Genomic DNA, 16,088 nt, shown 5'->3' on the forward strand with positions numbered 1-16,088 from the left:
AATGAATGAATGAGTGAGTGAATGAGAGAATGAATGGGTGAATGAGTGAATGAGAGTGAATGAGAGAATGAATGAGTGAGTGATTGATTGAATGAGTGAGTGAATGAGTGAGTGAATGAGGGAGTGAATGAATGTGTTATTGAATGAGTGAGTGAATGAGTGAGTGAATGGGTGAATGAGTGAGTGAATGAGTGAGTAGTTGAATGGTTGAGTGAATGAGTGAATGAGTGAGTGAATGATTGAATGAGTGAGTGGATGAGTGAGTGTGTGATTGAATGAGTGAGTGAATGAGTGAATGAATGAATGAGTGAGTGAATGAGTGAGTGAATGAGTGAGTGAATGAGTGAGTGAATGAGTGAGTGGTTGAGTGAATGAGTGAGTGAATGACTTAGTGAATGGGTGATTGAATGAGTGAGTGAATGGGTGATTGAATGAGTGAGTGAATGAGTGAGTGAATGAGTGAGTGTGTGATTGAATGAGTGATTGAATGAGAGAATGAGTGAATGAATGAGTGTGTGATTGAATTAGTGAGTGAATGAATGAGTGAATGGGTGAATGAGTGATTGAATGAGTGAGTAAATGAGTGAATGAGAGAATGAGTGAATGGGTGAATGAGTGAGTGAGTGAATGAGTGAGTGAATGAGAGAATGAATGAATGAGTGATTGAATGAATGAGTGAATGAGTGAGAGAATGAATGAATGGGTGAATGAGTGAGTGAATGAGAGAATGAATGAGTGAATAAGTGAATGAGAGAATGAATGGGTGAATGAGTGAATGAGAGAATGAATGAGTGAATGAGTGAGTGAATGAGTGATTGATTGAATGAGTGAATTAGTGAGTGAATGAGGGAGTGAATGAATGTGTGAGTGAATGAGTGAGTGAATGGGTGAATGAGTGAGTGAATGAGTGAGTAGTTGAATGGTTGAGTGAATGAGTGAATGAGTGAATGAGTGAGTGAATGACTGAATGAGTGAGTGTGTGATTGAATGAGTGAGTGAATGACTGAATGAGTGAGTGGATGAGTGTGTGATTGAATGAGTGAGTGAATGAGAGAATGGGTGCATGAGTCAGTGAGTGTGTGATTGAATTAGTGAGTGAATGAATGAGTGTGTGATTGAATGAGTGAGTGAATGAGAGAATGAGTGAATGAGTGAGTGAATGAGTGATTGATTGAATGAGTGAGTGAATGAGTGAGTGAATGAGGGAGTGAATGAATGTGTTATTGAATGAGTGAGTGAATGAGTGAGTGAATGGGTGAATGAGTGAGTGAATGAGTAAGTAGTTGAATGGTTGAGTGAATGAGTGAGTGAATGACTGAATGAGTGAGTGAATGAGTGAGTGTGTGATTGAATGAGTGAGTGAATGACTGAATGAGTGAGTGGATGAGTGTGTGATTGAATGAGTGAGTGAATGAGAGAATGGGTGAATGAGTGAGTGAGTGTGTGATTGAATTAGTGAGTGAATGAATGAGTGTGTGATTGAATGAGTGAGTGAATGAGAGAATGGGTGAATGAGTGAGTGAATGAGTGATTGAATGAGTGATTGATTGAATGAGTGAGTGAATGAGTGAGTGAATGGGTGAATGAGTGAGTGAATGAGTGAGTAGTTGAATGGTTGAGTGAATGAGTGAATGAGTGAGTGAATGATTGAATGAGTGAGTGGATGAGTGAGTGTGTGATTGAATGAGTGAGTGGATGAGTGAGTGTGTGATTGAATGAGTGAGTGAATGAGTGAATGAGAGAATGAATGAGTGAGTGAATGAGAATGAATGAATGAGTGAATGAGTGAGTGAATGAGTGAGTGAATGAGTGAGTGGTTGAGTGAATGAGTGAGTGAATGACTTAGTGAATGGGTGATTGAATGAGTGAGTGAATGAGTGAGTGTGTGATTGAATGAGTGATTGAATGAGAGAATGAGTGAATGAATGAGTGTGTGATTGAATTAGTGAGTGAATGAATGAGTGAATGGGTGAATGAGTGATTGAATGAGTGAGTAAATGAGTGAATGAGTGAATGGGTGAATGAGTGAGTGAATGAGCGAGTGAATGAGAGAATGAATGAATGAGAGAATGAGTGATTGAATGAATGAGTGAGTGAATGAGTGAGTGAATGAGAGAATGAATGAATGGGTGAATGAGTGAGTGAATGAGAGAATGAATGAATGAGTGAGTGGATGAGTGAGTGTGTGATTGAATGAGTGAACGAGAGTGAATGAGTGAGTGAATGAATGAGTGAGTGTGTGATTGAATGAGTGAGTGAATGAGAGAATGAATGAATGGGTGAATGAATGAGTGAGTGTGTGATTGAATGAGTGAGTGAATGAGAGAATGAATGATGGGGTGAATGAATGAGTGAATGAGTGAGTGAATGAGTGAGTGAATGAGTGAGTGAATGAGAGAATGAATGAATGAGTGAATGAGAGAATTAATGAGTGAATGAGTGAGTGAATGAGTGATTGATTGAATGAGTGAATGAGTGAGTGAATGAGGGAGTGAATGAATGTGTGATTGAATGAGTGAGTGAATGAGTGAGTGAATGGGTGAATGAGTGAGTGAATGAGTGAGTAGTTGAATGGTTGAGTGAATGAGTGAGTGAATGACTGAATGAGTGAGTGTGTGATTGAATGAGTGAGTGAATGACTGAATGAGTGAGTGGATGAGTGTGTGATTGAATGAGTGAGTGAATGAAAGAATGGGTGCATGAGTCAGTGAGTGTGTGATTGAATTAGTGAGTGAATGAATGAGTGTGTGATTGAATGAGTGAGTGAATGAGAGAATGAGTGAGTGAATGAGTGATTGATTGAATGAGAGAGTGAATGAGTGAGTGAATGAGGGAGTGAATGAATGTGTTATTGAATGAGTGAGTGAATGAGTGAGTGAATGGGTGAATGAGTGAGTGAATGAGTGAGTAGTTGAATGGTTGAGTGAATGAGTGAGTGAATGACTGAATGAGTGAGTGAATGAGTGAGTGTGTGATTGAATGAGTGAGTGAATGACTGAATGAGTGAGTGGATGAGTGTGTGATTGAATGAGTGAGTGAATGAGAGAATGGGTGAATGAGCGAGTGAGTGTGTGATTGAATTAGTGAGTGAATGAATGAGTGTGTGATTGAATGAGTGAGTGAATGAGAGAATGGGTGAATGAGTGAGTGAATGAGTGATTGAATGAGTGATTGAATGAGTGAGTGAATGAGTGAGTGAATGAGTGAGTGAATGGGTGAATGAGTGAGTGAATGAGTGAGTAGTTGAATGGTTGAGTGAATGAGTGAATGAGTGAGTGAATGATTGAATGAGTGAGTGGATGAGTGAGTGTGTGATTGAATGAGTGAGTGGATGAGTGAGTGTGTGATTGAATGAGTGAGTGAATGAGTGAATGAGAGAATGAATGAGTGAGTGAATGAGAATGAATGAGTGAATGAGTGAGTGAATGAGTGAGTGAATGAGTGAGTGGTTGAGTGAATGAGTGAGTGAATGACTTAGTGAATGGGTGATTGAATGAGTGAGTGAATGAGTGAGTGTGTGATTGAATGAGTGATTGAATGAGAGAATGAGTGAATGAATGAGTGTGTGATTGAATTAGTGAGTGAATGAATGAGTGAATGGGTGAATGAGTGATTGAATGAGTGAGTAAATTAGTGAATGAGTGAATGGGTGAGTGAGTGAATGAGCGAGTGAATGAGAGAATGAATGAATGAGAGAATGAGTGATTGAATGAATGAGTGAGTGAATGAGTGAGTGAATGAGAGAATGAATGAATGGGTGAATGAGTGAGTGAATGAGTGAATGAGAGAATGAATGAATGAGTGAGTGGATGAGTGAGTGTGTGATTGAATGAGTGAACGAGAGTGAATGAGTGAGTGAATGAGTGAATGAATGAGTGAGTGTGTGATTGAATGAGTGAGTGAATGAGAGAATGAATGAATGGGTGAATGAATGAGTGAGTGTGTGATTGAATGAGTGAGTGAATGAGAGAATGAATGATGGGGTGAATGAATGAGTGAATGAGTGAGTGAATGAGTGAGTGAATGAGAGAATGAATGAATGAGTGAATGAGTGAATGAGTGAGTGAGTGGATGAGTGAGTGAGTGAGTGGATGAGTGAGTGAGTGGATGAGTGAGTGAGTGGATGAGTGAGTGAGTGGATGGGTGAGTGAGAGGATGAGTGAGTGAGTGAGTGGATGGGTGAGTGAATGAGGGAGTGAATGAATGTGTGATTGAATGAGTGAGTGAGTGAATGGGTGAATGAGTGAGTGAATGAGTGAGTAGTTGAATGGTTGAGTGAATGAGTGAATGAGTGAGTGAATGACTGAATGAGTGAGTGAATGAGTGAGTGTGTGATTGAATGAGTGAGTGAATGACTGAATGAGTGAGTGGATGAGTGTGTGATTGAATGAGTGAGTGAATGAGAGAATGGGTGAATGAGTGAGTGAGTGTGTGAATGAATTAGTGAGTGAATGAATGAGTGTGTGATTGAATGAGTGAGTGAATGAGAGAATGGGTGAATGAGTGAGTGAATGAGTGAATGAGTGAGTGAATGAGTGATTGATTGAATGAGTGAGTGAATGAGGGAGTGAATGAATGTGTCATTGAATGAGTGAGTGAATGAGTGAGTGAATAGGTGAATGAGTGAGTGAATGAGTGAGTAGTTGAATGGTTGAGTGAATGAGTGAATGAGTGAGTGAATGATTGAATTAGTGAGTGGATGAGTGAGTGTGTGATTGAATGAGTGAGTGCATGAGTGAATGAGAGAATGAATGAATGAGTGAGTGAATGAGAGAATGAATGAGTGAATGAGTGAGTGAATGAGTGAGTGAATGAGTGAGTGAATGAGTGAGTGGTTGAGTGAATGAGTGAGTGAATGACTTAGTGAATGGGTGATTGAATGAGTGAGTGAATGAGTGAGTGAATGAGTGAGTTTGTGATTGAATGAGTGATTGAATGAGAGAATGAGTGAATGAATGAGTGTGTGATTGAATTAGTGAGTGAATGAATGAGTGAATGGGTGAATGAGTGAGTGAATGAGTGAGTAGTTGAATGGTTGAGTGAATGAGTGAATGAGTGAGTGAATGATTGAATGAGTGAGTGGATGAGTGAGTGTGTGATTGAATGAGTGAGTGCATGAGTGAATGAGAGAATGAATGAGTGAGTGAATGAGAGAATGAATGAATGAGTGAATGAGTGAGTGGTTGAGTGAATGAGTGAGTGAATGACTTAGTGAATGGGTGATTGAATGAGTGAGTGAATGAGAGAATGAGTGAATGAATGAGTGTGTGATTGAATTAGTGAGTGAATGAATGAGTGAATGAGTGATTGAATGAGTGAGTAAATGAGTGAATGAGAGAATGAGTGAATGGGTGAATGAGTGAGTGAGTGAATGAGTGAGTGAATGAGAGAATGAGTGAGTGAATGAGTGAGTGAATGAGTGAGTGAATGAGAGAATGAATGAATGGGTGAATGAGTGAATGAGTGAGTGAATGAGAGAATGAGTGAATGAGTGAGTGAATGAGTGAGTGGATGAGTGAGTGTGTGATTGAATGAGCGAGTGAATGAGTGAATGAGAGTGAATGAATGAGTGAATGAGTGAGTGAATGAGTGAATGAATGAGTGAGTGTGTGATTGAATGAGTGAGTGAATGAGAGAATGAATGAATGGGTGAATGAATGAGTGAGTGTGTGATTGAATGAGTGAGTGAATGAGAGAATGAATGATTGGGTGAATGAATGAGTGAGTGAATGAGTGAGTGAATGAGTGAGTGAATGAGAGAATGAGTGAGTGATTGAGTGAATGAGTGAGTGAGTGAATGAGTGAATGAATGAATGAGTGAATGAGTGAGTGAGTGACTGAGATTCGCACCTTTTTGAGTGCAAATTCCAGCTCCTCTGCTTGGTAGGCGGGGTTAACATTCACCTGCAAGTGCATAAATTTGCATTAATTTGCATACATTTGCATACATTAGTATTCATCATTATACATCAACATACATGGACAATGTGTTGACAAGCAGCACAATATAGTCATACATTACTATATATTAGCGTACATTAACATATATTAACATATATCAACGTACATTAACATATAGTAGTGTACATTAACGTATAGTAGTGTACATTAACATATAGTAGTTTACATTAACGTATAGTAGTGTACATTAACGTATAGTTGTTTACATTAACGTATAGTAGTGTACATTAACGTATAGTAGTGTACATTAACATATAGTAGTGTACATTAACATATAGTAGTGTACATTAACGTATAGTGTACATTAACGTATAGTAGTGTACATTAACGTATAGTAGTGTACATTAACGTATAGTAGTTTACATTAACGTATAGTAGTGTACATTAACGTATAGTAGTGTACATTAACATATAGTAGTGTACATTAACATATAGTAGTGTACATTAACATATAGTAGTGTACATTAACGTATAGTAGTGTACATTAACTATAGTAGTGTACATTAACATATAGTAGTGTACATTAACGTATAGTAGTGTACATTAACTATAGTAGTGTACATTAACATATAGTAGTGTACATTAACATATAGTAGTGTACATTAACGTATAGTAGTGTACATTAACATATAGTAGTGTACATTAACGTATAGTAGTGTACATTAACATATAGTAGTGTACATTAACTATACTAGTGTACATTAACGTATAGTAGTGTACATTAACATATAGTAGTGTACATTAACATATAGTAGTGTACATTAACATATAGTAGTGTACATTAACGTATAGTAGTTTACATTAACTTTAGTAGTGTACATTAACATATAGTAATGTACATTAACATATAGTAGTGTACATTAACGTATAGTAGTGTACATTAACTATAGTAGTGTACATTAACATATAGTAGTTTACATTAACGTATAGTAGTTCACATTAACATATAGTAGTGTACATTAACGTATAGTAGTGTACATTAACATATAGTAGTGTACATTAACTATAGTAGTGTACATTAACATATAGTAGTGTACATTGACATATAGTAGTGTATATTAACTATAGTAGTGTACATTAACGTATAGTAGTTTACATTAACGTAGAGTAGTGTACATTAATGTAAAGTAGTAATGGAGTAGTAATGTAGTAGTAGTAATGTAGTAGTAAAGTATTAGTAGTAGTAGTAATGTAGTAGTAGTAATGTAGTAGTAGTAATGTAGTAGTAGTAATGTAGTAGTAGTAATGTAGTAGTAGTAATGTAGTAGTAGTAATGTAGTAGTAGTAATGTAGTAGTAGTAATGTAGTAGTAGCAGTAATGTAGTAGTAATGTAGTAAAGTAGTAGTAGTAATGTAGTAGTAATGTAGTAGTAGTAATGTAGTAGTAGCAATGTAGTAGTAGCAATGTAGTAGTAGTAAAGTAGTAGTAATGTAGTAGTAATGTAGTTAAGTAGTAGTAGTAATGTAGTAGTAGTCATGTAGTAGTAGTAGTAAAGTATCAGTAGCAATGTAGTAGTAGTGATGTAGTAGTAGTAAAGTAGTAGTAGTAATGTAGTAAAGTAGTAGTAGTAATGTAGTAATGTAGTAGTAGTAATGTAGTAAAGTAGTAGTAGTAATGTAGTAAAGTAGTAGTAGTAATGTAGTAGTAGTAATGTAGTAAAGTAGTAGTAGTAATGTAGTAATGTAGTAGTAGTAATGTAGTAAAGTAGTAGTAGTAATGTAGTAAAGTAGTAGTAGTAATGTAGTAAAGTAGTAGTAGTAATGTAGTAATGTAGTAGTAGTAATGTAGTAAAGTAGTAGTAGTAATGTAGTAATGTAGTAGTAGTAATGTAGTAATGTAGTAGTAGTAATGTAGTAATGTAGTAGTAGTAATGTAGTAAAGTAGTAGTAGTAATGTAGTAAAGTAGTAGTAGTAATGTAGTAAAGTAGTAGTAGTAATGTAGTAGTAAGGTAGTAGTAGTAATGTAGTAAAGTAGTAGTAGTAATGTAGTAAAGTAGTAGTAATGTAGTAGTAAAGTAGTAGTAGTAATGCACCTACCAGTATGAGACCAGCCCTCGATGCAGCCAGGAACGTCACCACCCACTGGAGGTAGTAGTAATGTAGTAGTAATGTAATGTAGTAGTAGTAATGTAGTAAAGTAGTAGTAATGTAGTAAAGTAGTAGTAGTAATGTAGTAAAGTAGCAGTAGTAATGTAGTAAAGTAGTAGTAGTAATGTAGTAAAGTAGTAGTAGTAGTGTAGTAATGTAGTAGTAGTAATGTAGTAAAGTAGTAGTAGTAATGCACCTACCAGTATGAGACCAGCCCTAGATGCAGCCAGGAACATCACCACCCACTGGAGGTAGTAGTAATGTAGTAAAGTAGTAGTAGTAATGTAGTAAAGTAGTAGTAGTAATGTAGTAAAGTAGTAGTAGTAGTGTAGTAATGTAGTAGTAGTAATGTAGTAAAGTAGTAGTAGTAATGCACCTACCAGTATGAGACCAGCCCTCGATGCAGCCAGGAACGTCACCACCCACTGGAGGTAGTAGTAGTAGTAATGTAGTAGTAGTAGTGTAGTAAAGTAGTAGTAGTAATGTAGTAAAGTAGTAGTAGTAATGCACCTACCAGTATGAGACCAGCCCTCGATGCAGCCAGGAACGTCACCACCCACTGGAGGTAGTAGTAGTAGTAGTAATGTAGTAGTAGTAATGTAGTAGTAAAGTAGTAGTAGTAATGCACCTACCAGTATGAGACCAGCCCTCGATGCAGCCAGGAACGTCACCACCCACTGGAGGTAGTAGTAGTAGTAATGTAGTAGTAGTAGTGTAGTAAAGTAGTAGTAGTAATGTAGTAAAGTAGTAGTAGTAATGCACCTACCAGTATGAGACCAGCCCTCGATGCAGCCAGGAACGTCACCACCCACTGGAGGTAGTAGTAGTAATGTAGTAAAGTAGTAGTAGTAATGTAGTAAAGTAGTAGTAGTAATGCACCTACCAGTATGAGACCAGCCCTCGATGCAGCCAGGAACGTCACCACCCACTGGAGGTAGTAGTAGTAGTAATGTAGTAATGTAGTAGTAGTAGTGTAGTAAAGTAGTAGTAGTAATGTAGTAATGTAGTAGTAGTAATGTAGTAACGTAGTAGTAGTAGTAATGTAGTAGTAGTAATGTAGTAAAGTAGTAGTAGTAATGTAGTAGTAGTAATGTAGTAGTAGTAATGTAGTAATGTAGTAAAGTAGTAGTAGTAATGTAGTAGTAGTAGTAGTAATGTAGTAAAGTAGTAGTAGTAATGTAGTAAAGTAGTAGTAGTAATGTAGTAAAGTAGTAGTAGTAATGTAGTAAAGTAGTAGTAGTAATGTAGTAAAGTAGTAGTAGTAATGTAGTAAAGTAGTAGTAGTAATGTAGTAATGTAGTAGTAGTAATGTAGTAAAGTAGTAGTAGTAATGTAGTAAAGTAGTAGTAGTAATGTAGTAAAGTAGTAGTAGTAATGTAGTAAAGTAGTAGTAGTAATGTAGTAAAGTAGTAGTAGTAATGTAGTAAAGTAGTAGTAGTAATGTAGTAAAGTAGTAGTAGTAATGTAGTAAAGTAGTAGTAGTAATGTAGTAGTAGTAATGTAGTAAAGTAGTAGTAGTAATGCACCTACCAGTATGAGACCAGCCCTCGATGCAGCCAGGAACGTCACCACCCACTGGAGGTAGTAGTAGTAGTAATGTAGTAGTAGTAGTGTAGTAAAGTAGTAGTAGTAATGTAGTAAAGTAGTAGTAGTAATGCACCTACCAGTATGAGACCAGCCCTCGATGCAGCCAGGAACGTCACCACCCACTGGAGGTAGTAGTAGTAGTAGTAATGTAGTAGTAGTAATGTAGTAGTAAAGTAGTAGTAGTAATGCACCTACCAGTATGAGACCAGCCCTCGATGCAGCCAGGAACGTCACCACCCACTGGAGGTAGTAGTAGTAGTAATGTAGTAGTAGTAGTGTAGTAAAGTAGTAGTAGTAATGTAGTAAAGTAGTAGTAGTAATGCACCTACCAGTATGAGACCAGCCCTCGATGCAGCCAGGAACGTCACCACCCACTGGAGGTAGTAGTAGTAATGTAGTAAAGTAGTAGTAGTAATGTAGTAAAGTAGTAGTAGTAATGCACCTACCAGTATGAGACCAGCCCTCGATGCAGCCAGGAACGTCACCACCCACTGGAGGTAGTAGTAGTAGTAATGTAGTAATGTAGTAGTAGTAGTGTAGTAAAGTAGTAGTAGTAATGTAGTAATGTAGTAGTAGTAATGTAGTAAAGTAGTAGTAGTAATGTAGTAATGTAGTAAAGTAGTAGTAGTAATGTAGTAGTAGTAATGTAGTAACGTAGTAGTAGTAGTAATGTAGTAGTAGTAATGTAGTAAAGTAGTAGTAGTAATGTAGTAGTAGTAATGTAGTAGTAGTAATGTAGTAATGTAGTAAAGTAGTAGTAGTAATGTAGTAGTAGTAGTAGTAATGTAGTAAAGTAGTAGTAGTAATGTAGTAAAGTAGTAGTAGTAATGTAGTAAAGTAGTAGTAGTAATGTAGTAAAGTAGTAGTAGTAATGTAGTAAAGTAGTAGTAGTAATGTAGTAAAGTAGTAGTAGTAATGTAGTAATGTAGTAGTAGTAATGTAGTAAAGTAGTAGTAGTAATGTAGTAAAGTAGTAGTAGTAATGTAGTAAAGTAGTAGTAGTAATGTAGTAAAGTAGTAGTAATGTAGTAAAGTAGTAGTAGTAATGTAGTAAAGTAGTAGTAGTAATGTAGTAGTAAAGTAGTAATGTAGTAAAGTAGTAGTAGTAATGTAGTAATGTAGTAGTAGTAATGTAGTAGTAATGTAGTAGTAGTAATGTAGTAAAGTAGTAGTAGTAATGTAGTAGTAGTAATGTAGTAAAGTAGTAGTAGTAATGTAGTAAAGTAGTAGTAGTAATGTAGTAAAGTAGTAGTAGTAATGTAGTAAAGTAGTAGTAGTAATGCACCTACCAGTATGAGACCAGCTCTAGATGCAGCCAGGAACGTCACCACCCACTGGAGGTAGTAGTAGTAGTAATGTAGTAGTAGTAATGTAGTAATGTAGTAGTAGTAATGTAGTAAAGTAGTAGTAGTAATGTAGTAGTAGTAATGTAGTAAAGTAGTAGTAGTAATGTAGTAGTAGTAATGTAGTAAAGTAGTAGTAGTAATGTAGTAGTAGTAATGTAGTAGTAGTAATGTAGTAAAGTAGTAGTAGTAATGTAGTAGTAGTAGTAATGTAGTAAAGTAGTAGTAGTAATGTAGTAGTAATGTAGTAGTAGTAATGTAGTAAAGTAGTAGTAGTAATGTAGTAGTAATGTAGTAGTAGTAATGTAGTAAAGTAGTAGTAGTAATGTAGTAGTAGTAATGTAGTAAAGTAGTAGTAGTAATGTAGTAGTAGTAGTAATGTAGTAGTAGTAGTAATGTAGTAGTAAAGTAGTAGTAGTAATGTAGTAGTAGTAATGTAGTAAAGTAGTAGTAGTAATGTAGTAGTAGTAGTAATGTAGTAAAGTAGTAGTAGTAATGTAGTAAAGTAGTAGTAGTAATGTAGTAAAGTAGTAGTAGTAATGTAGTAAAGTAGTAGTAGTAATGTAGTAAAGTAGTAGTAGTAATGTAGTAAAGTAGTAGTAGTAATGCACCTACCAGTATGAGACCAGCCCTCGATGCAGCCAGGAACGTCACCACCCACTCCACGCTGTTGGGGCCCCACACTCCGATTCGGTCGCCACGGTCCAGGCCGATGGCCAGAAACCCGCAAGCCAGGCGGTCCACCTGGCCAGACAGTCACGTGGTCAGTCACGTGGTCAGTCACGTGGTCAGTCACGCGGTCAGTCACGTGGTCAGTCACGTGGTCAGTCACGCGGTCAGACACGCAGTCACAGAGTCAGTCACGTGGTTAGTCACGCGGTCAGACATGCAGACAGTCAAACGGTCAGTCACAGAGTCAGTCACATGGTCAGTCAGGTGGTCAGTCATGCGGACAGTCAAACTGTCAGTCACGTGCTCAGTCAGGAGGTCAGTCACATGGTCAGTCACGCAGACGGTCAAAGTGTCACGCACAGAGTCACCACCACCCTCACCACCCTCACCACCCTCACCAACAACAACCGCCATTCGCCACTAAGTGGCGGTGACGTCACCACGACGCTTGTGCCAGGCTATGTGCACCTTGAGGCTACCACGTGAAGTGTCGAACGCCCGCTGGCAGGAGGTCACGGGGCAGACCCAGGTGCCACGGGTCGACTGACTGAGATGACTGGCTGATGCACCACCTGTGCCCCCTACTGTGCCAACCCGTTGTGCTTTAGCCACCCGGCGCTCCGCTCGTTGTTGTGAGCGTCGCTCCTCCGCCCTCCGTTGTTGGAGGGCGACTGCCTCCAACTGCCCAGTAGCGTCCTTCACGAGCCTCCTCCACAGAGGCCGATCTTGACACCGCTGGTACCAGTCATCGGCAAGTCCACTCAGCTCCACGTCCTCCTGTACCACATCACTCCATCTCTTCTCTAGCCCGTGCCACGCCCGTTTAGCCCCCTCGATCCGGCTGAACAAAAGCTGTTTCCGCATGCGGTGACTGGGCATGCGGGCTACATGACCCAGCCATCGCAGCCTTGCCTGCCGGAGGAGCTCACCGATGGGACCTTGCCCAGATCTTTCACGGATTTGTGAGCTCCTCACACAATCCAGCCTGCTTAAACCCAAGATGGATTGTAGGCAGGCCAGCCTAAATGTTTCTAACCGGCGAGGATGTTCCATTAAGGGGGTCCACGTTTCGCAAACGTAGAGAAGGGAGGGAATGACCGTGGCCGGGAAGACGTGAAGCTTAGTGCGGAGCGACAGACCAGGTAGCTTCCACACAGCGTTACGCAACTGATGAAAAGATATTGCCGCTCGACTGAATCGGAGTGAGACCTCTGCTGTTAAACTGGAGCCAGTCATAAGCACACTGCCCAGGTATGGGAAACTCTCCACTCTCTCCACAACTGCCCCATCACCAATTGGGAGTTGTGGGGGTGGAGTGTCCGATGGTACAAAATACCCAGGCAGGTGCTTAGTTTTGCTGGGGCTGATGGTAAGGCCCCATCTCTTAGTGGCACGCTCCAGTCTCAGCAGCAGCGTCTCCAACTCCTCCTCTGAGTGAGCGGAAATTACCAAATCATCGGCATACATAACGTGGTTGACCAATAGGGAGCCATCCCTTGACCGCACCCGGGCATCGATCAGCCTCCCATTATATCTGTACCATATGGAGATTCCCCCGGTATAGCTATTGAAGGCTTCACGAACTACGTGGTCGAAAAATATGTTACATAATGTGGGAGCCAGAGGACATCCCTGTCGCACCCCAAGGTGTACAGGGAATGGCTCCGACTCCCGGCCAAGTAGTTTTACCTGGGCCCGCTCACCATCATGAAGGTCTTTAATGATCGTGATCAGAGGGTCAGAGACTCCAAAAGCACGAAGAACAACCCAGAGCCCAGGCCTACTGATGGTATCAAAGGCCTTGACCAGGTCAATAAAGCAGAGATGTAGGTCTTGCTGGAATTCCCTACACCTCTGCTGTAGCAGACGGACAGAAAATATGGCATCTGTGCAGGACCGCCCTTTCCAGAAACCGCATTGGGGCTCCGCAAGCCTCTCCTCAGCGTGCCTGGCAAGGCGATGTTGAATAATCCTTGCCAGGACCTTTCCCGGCACACTGAGGAGTGAGATGCCCCTGTAGTTGTTACAGTCTGTGCGGTCCCCCTTCTTAAAGAGGGAACCACCAGGGCATCCTTCCATTCCTCCGGAACCCATCCAGTGGTCCAGACTGTGGTTATGATGTCATATAGGGCAGTCTGTGCATAAACGCCGCCCTCCCTCAGCATTTCGCTTGGGAGATCATCTCTGCCCGTTGCCTTTCCTGGTCTGAGAATCCGGATCGCCTTCAGTACTTCCTCAACAGATGGCACCTCAGCCAGCCACTCACAGGGGGTGACTTCTTCCAATATTTGAGGCACTGCAGCCTCAGCAGGGTCATCCTCACTTTGTGCCACGATGTTTTCCTGGCTCAGGGATTTTCCCTCCCCCAGGACCTCACAGAAATGCTCAGAAAATCTGCAAACCTCTTCCTGGGGGTCGGAGATTGGATCACCGTTTTTCCCCCTAATGATGGTAATAGGTGTGGCTCTGCAGGTTACTTTTTAAATATAGATTTGTGATCGCGGGCCACTGAGGCAAACTCCATCTCCTCAGCAACCCGCGACCACCACCCATCCTTGCAGCGCCTCACGGCTCTCCGAACCTCCTAGCGAAGGCTGCGGTAAGCCTCCTCATTCTCTGACGTGGGATTCTGTAGCCGATGACAGTGGGTCTGTCGCTTTTTCTTAACCATTCTGAACACCTCCTCTGTCAGCCAGGGTCTCTGGGGAGGTCTGGACCGCGTACCCAAAGCAGCTATTGCAGCTGCATGAGTCACAGTCCTAAACCTCGCCCATTTACCCTCGACATCAGGAGGAGTCGGGGACGATGCCAACCCCAGCCGCAGGCGATGATGACATTTTCGCTTGCAAACTTTCATCAGATAACTGAGACCAGGCCACCTTAGGTTGGAATGGGGTCCTGGGTGTACACCCACCACCGGAGTGGAAGAATGGCAGGCGCATCTTACAGATGACAAGTCGATGGTCAGAGGGCAGATCAGCTCCACGGTAGGTCCTGGTGTCAAGGACATGGGCCCGCATTCGCTGTTCCGTCACTACGTAGTCCAGCAGATGGTCTTGCTTGGACACGGCGTGCATCCATGATGTTGCGTGGATGCGCCGATGCCGGAACAGCGTGTTGGTAATTACAAGCCCATGGGCTGCACAAAAATCTAGCAGCCTCCTACCGTTGTTATTGAGCTAATCTGGCCCATGCCATCCAATCACTCCAGACCAGGTGCCAGCATCATGACCAACTCGGGCATCCCGAGGGGCCACTTTAGCCAGCACCTGTGACAGGAGGTCATAGAAGGCATCTGACTCATCGGCTTTGTCGGCATTCCTCACCCTCACCACCACCACCACCCTCACCACCACCACCACCACCCTCACCACCACCACCACCACCACCACTGTCACGACCACCCTCACCACCACCACCCTCACGACCACCACCACCACCACCCTCACCACCCTCACCACCACCACCACCACCACCCTCACCACCACCCTCACCACCCTCACCACCACCACCCTCACCACCACCACCACCACCACCACCCTCACCACCACCACTACCACCACCCTCACCACCACTACCAACCTCACCACCCTCACCACCCTCACCACCGTCACCACCCTCACCACCACCCTCACCACCACCACCCTCACCACCCTCACCACCACCACCACCCTCACCACCACGCCCACCACCCTCACCACCCTCACCACCACCCTCACCCTGGTGAGCAGCTGGCTAAAGGTGAGTCGCTCTCCCTGCTGGCACGAGATGAGCGCCGTGCGGTGAGGATTGGTGAGGGCGCTCAGCTCCAGGGAGCCGCCCACGGTGGACACCGTCAGGGGAGAGGCCGACGCCCCATGGACGTAGCTGAGCTCCACGTGGGGACGTGTGGGCAGTGAGTCCACGCAGGGCCCCGTGGAGCTGTAAACAACAACAACAACAACAATCACAACAACAATCACAACAACACCCATCACAACGACGCCCCATGGACGTAGCTGAGCTCCACGTGGGGACGTGTGGGCAGTGAGTCCACGCAGGGCCCCGTGGAGCTGTAAACAACAACAATCACAACAATCACAAAAACAACAACAATCACAACAACAACAATCACAACAACCATCACAACGACGCCCCATGGACGTAGCTGAGCTCCACGTGGGGACGAGTGGGCAGTGAGTCCACGCAGGGCCCCGTGGAGCTGTAAACAACAACAACAACAACAATCACAACAACAATCACAACAACACCCATCACAACGACGCCCCATGGACGTAGCTGAGCTCCACGTGGGGACGAGTGGGCAGTGAGTCCACGCAGGGCCCCGTGGAGCTGTAAACAACAACAACAACAACAATCACAACAACAACAACAACAATCACAACAACAACAACAACCATCACAACGACGCCCCATGGACGTAGCTGAGCTCCACGT

General features: G+C 41.9%; 1 protein-coding gene across 2 annotated transcripts in view; it reads right to left on the minus strand.

The window, feature by feature from the left end:
• Positions 1 to 15,640, minus strand: part of LOC142906923 (medium-chain acyl-CoA ligase ACSF2, mitochondrial-like) — a 78,649-nt gene extending 63,009 nt beyond the window's left edge. For both annotated transcript variants that reach the window (XM_076055668.1, XM_076055669.1), the window contains exons 1-3: positions 15,371 to 15,640; positions 11,595 to 11,723; positions 5,851 to 5,904 (exon numbers count right to left, since the gene is read on the minus strand). In XM_076055668.1, coding sequence (XP_075911783.1) covers positions 5,851 to 5,904; positions 11,595 to 11,723; positions 15,371 to 15,625 — 438 coding nt within the window. In that variant the 5' untranslated portion in view covers positions 15,626 to 15,640. The remainder of the gene's footprint in view (positions 1 to 5,850; positions 5,905 to 11,594; positions 11,724 to 15,370) is intronic.
• Between the last annotated feature and the right edge of the window lie 448 nt (positions 15,641 to 16,088).

This window comes from Petromyzon marinus, chromosome 72 (genome assembly GCF_048934315.1).
Source record: "Petromyzon marinus isolate PM22_M1 ecotype Great Lakes invasive population chromosome 72, UKy_Petmar_22M1.pri1.0, whole genome shotgun sequence".
NCBI classification, from domain to species: domain Eukaryota; kingdom Metazoa; phylum Chordata; class Hyperoartia; order Petromyzontiformes; family Petromyzontidae; genus Petromyzon; species Petromyzon marinus.